General features: G+C 35.5%; 1 protein-coding gene across 1 annotated transcript; it reads left to right on the forward strand.

Moving 5' to 3' along the window:
* Positions 1–367: 367 nt before the first annotated feature.
* Positions 368–1015, forward strand: LOC134261930 (sarafotoxin-like). The gene has a single exon (XM_062744314.1). It carries the CDS (start codon positions 368–370, stop codon positions 1013–1015), a length of 648 nt encoding a protein of 215 aa, XP_062600298.1.
* The last annotated feature ends 4212 nt before the right edge of the window (positions 1016–5227 follow it).

A 5227-nucleotide genomic window follows, 5' to 3' on the forward strand; every position in this document is an offset into this window, starting at 1 on the left:
ATTTGCTTGCATTCTTATTGCATAAAACATAGAACTTACGAAGTGATGAATTTAAACGAGACTATTCATATTCTTTATTCATCAACTTGTTTGTCAATAGCTTGCCGTGGTTGTTCGTACCTAGAGCATGCTCTTGCGTATCCAATCAACTGAGACATAACCTCGCATGCTGGTGATCAGGTTATATTGCTTAATAAGAAAGGGAAGTTGACCATTGAAAACTTGAATTTGGAAATCATAATATGTCTTAAAATGCTCAATTTTAATCTTGTGTATTGAAATAATAAGGAAAAAGTAATCAATTTACAAATCCTATCACAGTATTAGAAATTGTAGGCAAAGCAAACATAGACCTCTAAAACATCAAATGGGATCAGGTTCAAAGAAAGAGACCATCTCCCGTCGACCAGTATCACCCGCTGTGTCGAGCAAGAGACCATCTCCCGTCGACCAGTATCACCCGCTGTGTCGAGCAAGAGACCATCTCCCAGCGACCAGTATCACCCGCTGTGTCGAGCAAGAGACCATCTCCCGTCGACCAGTATCACCCGCTGTGTCGAGCAAGAGACCATCTCCCGTCGACCAGTATCACCCGCTGTGTCGAGCAAGAGACCATCTCCCGTCGACCAGTTTCACCCGCTGTGTCGAGCAAGAGACCATCTCCCGTCGACCAGTATCACCCGCTGTGTCGAGCAAGAGACCATCTCCCGTCGACCAGTTTCACCCGCTGTGTCGAGCAAGAGACCATCTCCCGTCGACCAGTATCACCCGCTGTGTCGAGCAAGAGACCATCTCCCGTCGACCAGTTTCACCCGCTGTGTCGAGCAAGAGACCATCTCCCGTCGACCAGTCTCACCCGCTGTGTCGAGCAAGAGACCATCTCCCGTCGACCAGTTTCACCCGCTGTGTCGAGCAAGAGACCATCTCCCGTCGACCAGTTTCACCCGCTGTGTCGAGCAACGATGGAGCAAACGGAAAACATCTTAGACAATCCACTATAATTGTACTACGCTAACAACTAGCTGCTGAACTGTAGCTCTCTATGGAAAATGTACCGGGGAGGCATGCTACCCCTTGAAAAAAGAATATTTATTCCACAAAAAAAACCAAATTCACCCCTCTAGAGTTTATAATTGTTTTCTCAAATACTCCTGATTCGAAGAAATATAACATTTAGGGTTGCATGGCGACTCCGTTCGTCGTCCGGATTACACGTTTTAACATCCGTGTTTTCGTATAGTGCCTAGGACATCAAATGCAAAGCATCATCTTACTCAACCCAATTTTTTGTCCCTTGTTTTGAAAACGTATCGCTGTATACCTTTCAAGTGCTAATTATATATCTAAAATATATATGCACTTATATTTGAAAAAGATTAAATCAACCTCATGATAAAGGTTGTCTGATTGTAATTAGGAAATGCAATTCCAAACTGATCAACTGCAATAATCTGCCTTACACATACATGTTATTTATTGAATATTAATATATGTGCAAGATTTAAAAATTGCAGGTGTGTCAATTTTCAATTGTATGACCAACTTAGCCCTACTGAGCATAGTTGACCCCTACTGACCTAGATATTTATAAGGGTTTGACGCAACAATTGCAATGATACAGGGAAAAAAGCAAGTGTTCACTTAACCATATCTTTTTTACAAACCATGGCCACTTATTAGGGTTCCATTACCCTGAAAAGATAAACTCTCAATGAAAAAAATTCCTCTTTACCAAAAAGAGTCTTATCAACCTTAATGAATTAGGGAGATTAAGAAAAAAAAAACCCATTAAATATTTAGTAACTATACATTGCATTAGAAAAAGGAGAAATACAGGAGGCATAAATAAAATAACAGAAGAAGAATCCTTTCTTTAATTTCAACTTATTTTCAATGGAGTATTTAAATATTTTACGCTTAAATCATCGAGAGACTAGGCATAAAAGGCCAGTTCTTAGCTGAGAGAAGGGAAGCAACGTACTGTAACAATCTTCAGTCAACAGACACTGAATGTACCTACACCCAATACATCCGAGGTGGAAGCAGGTGCCATGGAGGAGTGAGCATCCCCTGCCGACAGGTCACACCAGCCATGTGCTCCTTGTCATGATCGGGAAATAATGGAAAAATCCGTCGTCAATTCCGTGTATATACATGTATAATGGATTAACAATAAGTATTAAAAACGTCAGCATTTGACTCGATGATAAATTGTAATTGCTGACGAGGTCATTGTATTGACCGTAGAACTCGCGAAATGAAGACTTTAAACGAAGCTGTTGATATTCTTGTTTCATCAATTTGTTTGTCAATACTTTACCTCGTTTTAGAAGTTGTTCATGCGTAGAGCACGTTCTTGCCCATCGAATCAGCTGAGATATGTATATACTAGTATATACATGTACTCCGTACGCAGGTGACGAAGGTATCTTGCTGCATAAGCAAGGGAAGTTGACGATAGATAAATCATCACGTTTATCATAAACCTGGTTGTTAGATTACCACTGACGTCTTTTTCTAGTAAAATATCAAAGTATGAAATAGATGTGTCAGACTCTGTGGTATCTTTTATCTCAAGCTCACCAGGATATATCGTATCGACATAAAAATGGAAATCACCATAGTTGATGGACAATACGTCGTCGATATATCTAAATGTGGAATTGAAGGCCACAGCAAGTTTTTTTCTTCTTTTCACGCATAAGAGTTTGCACAAATTCCGTTTTCATAAGAATACCAAAAATGGATCTACTAATAACGGGGTGCAGTTGGTATCCATGGGAATTCCACTTGATTGTTGAAAGACCTGGTCTCCAAAAACAACATAGATTTCAGAAACTCAAGCATCTTTTTTATGTCAACTTCAGAGTACTAGTGTGTACAATCAGAATGATTTTTAACAAAATTATTTTGCGAATGACCAATGGCAAGGTAAATAAATTTACGAGTTACATTTTTATTGCAAACACAGCTGTCAATGATATCAAAAAGTCTGGACTTTAATTTATCGTGGGGAATGGTTGTGTATAAAGTGGAAAAGTCGTAAGTTTTTATAAATTGTTGATTTTGGTAAAAGTGATTTCAAATTGTCCAAAACTTCCTTAGAATTTTTATATATCCACATCCGATTTACACCACTTCTTGAATATATTGTTGCACAGTACTCTTGAAGTTTCTCCTTTACTAATGTATCTCTATTGAACAGACAGCTAACCTAGATGCTTGGTGTTGAAGTTTGAATAAAAATATATCAGTAAAAACTTTTGGGACAAAAAAGTTAATTTCCAGCGAAAACAAATACATGTATGTAAATTTATATTTTTAAAATTCACCAAGATATAAAAAATCACTCTCTTTTTTGGTTAAAACTTTATGTACTGCAAACTTTAAACAAAGAAGGCAACTTGGATTTGGTAGTAAGTTTTAAATATTTATGATGCTAGCTACATTTAGCTCTCCCTACGTAGCGGCTAGATTAGCTCTCCTTTCAAGACGACGGAGAGATACGCTGTTGAACGCACCCCAGATAATTCAGAGTAGAAATGTAGAAAACAAAACCAACTCTACAGTATTGTCAGTCCGTGCTCAGAGATATGTGTGCAGAGTAAAACACACGGAACATACCCTGTGAAACGTAAACATTAACAATATATCTGAGCTTGTGTCCTGTTTACAAAAACGATTTATGTTTCATGGATGTATTCAAATTGTTAAATTCTGCACACATCACACGGACTGACAATATTGCTGAGTTGGTTTTGATATCTAACATTTCTGGATTTTAGGTTAATATTATTCATTATTTTACAAAAATCTCTACTTTTCTAGAGTATTACAGCGAATTACGAAATACCAGTAAAGTTTTCAATAGCTTGCTGGATAGCTCAATAGGGTATTTAATTTGGTCTAACAAGTATCACATTAGGTTTGAATCTAGTACACAAGGTTACTCAGGTGTATCATTAGATTTTACAGGTAAATGTGAGTTGCTTTCAATGTTGTATGAAGCCACTTGTTTGTGCCAAAGTGTTCTGCTGTAAATGATAAATGTAATACTTTTCTTTAATTGCAAATGTTTTTTCAGTAAATTTGTATTCTAGCTCTTTCAGTAATGCATACATCTTCTGCATACTATTCTTTCTAATTGCTTCAAAGTCTTGTCACTTCCAACATAAAAACCCATTGTAATCTATTTTCATGACTTGCAAGTAATTTCATTTTACAAATGTAGAGGGTAAAAGTTTCATCACTGTTTGTAAACAATAGCACCAGCACCCATGCTTTAGATTAAATTGCTTAACATTGCTCAATCCAGCATTCAAATACATTTGTAATAATTTCCAAAACTTGAGTACACTATTTTTTGTACTTCAAAATCTTCCGTGATAATCTGGTTAGATTTCATAATTGAGATTTAAAAAAAAAATTATATATGAAAACAAAGTTTTTAACTCTTATCACTGAATTATTCTTAAATTGTGAGATTTTGCTTTTATTTTATTACCTTACTAATTTTTTAAAATATGAAAGAATAAAATAAGAATTAAATCAATGTAAAGAATTAAATAAATACTCAGTCTTTAAGTCATAAGTTATTCTGTAAATCAACCTCTTAATCAATTCTTTCAGATTTTTCAGAGACTGACAGAAATGGGTGTAGAGATTTTAATCATAATTTAATGAAATGCATGTTATATGTGCTATTTATATGATTATCTATAATATTATTTTATTTATGTGACTGTTTATTTATAACCCATAAGGTGGGAGAAAATTGGAGTGGGCAGCTAACTTCTTGACTTTGTTAGGGTTACGTCAAAGGTCAACATGTCCAAAAATTTATTTTTACAATAGCCCCAAAACTATGCGAGGTATAAAGTTAAAACTTTTACAGTTTATAAATTTTTCATTGATTAACAGATAAAAAGTATCACTTGATAAATAAATACTTGGAACAATATTAATTGAGAAATTTTCTTTTTAAAAATGCATATATTTTCAAAAAAGTTCACCTAATTAATTCCGGGCTCTTAGTGAAAACCATCATTGCAGAAAAAAATATGTTTATCAATGAAGGGCAAGTTGGACTTGGATAGCCTCTGGAAAGTTGTTTTCCCTGTTTATTTTGTCAAAATGTTAAGACTTGAAAGTGAAAGTACATTGCAAATGGCAGATTCTATAGGGGTTTTGTATTTATACATGTCATGCTTTCAATAACAGTCTTTCA

Source organism: Saccostrea cucullata, unplaced genomic scaffold (genome assembly GCF_032062105.1).
Source record: "Saccostrea cucullata isolate Sc308-1 unplaced genomic scaffold, CSIRO_AGI_Scuc_v1 ctg11833, whole genome shotgun sequence".
Lineage (NCBI taxonomy): Eukaryota > Metazoa > Mollusca > Bivalvia > Ostreida > Ostreidae > Saccostrea > Saccostrea cuccullata.

Excerpts from the sequence above, each read along its gene's own strand:
- LOC134261930 (XM_062744314.1), top strand. The coding sequence starts at position 368 with ATGGGATCAGGTTCAAAGAAAGAGACCATCTCCCGTCGACCAGTATCA.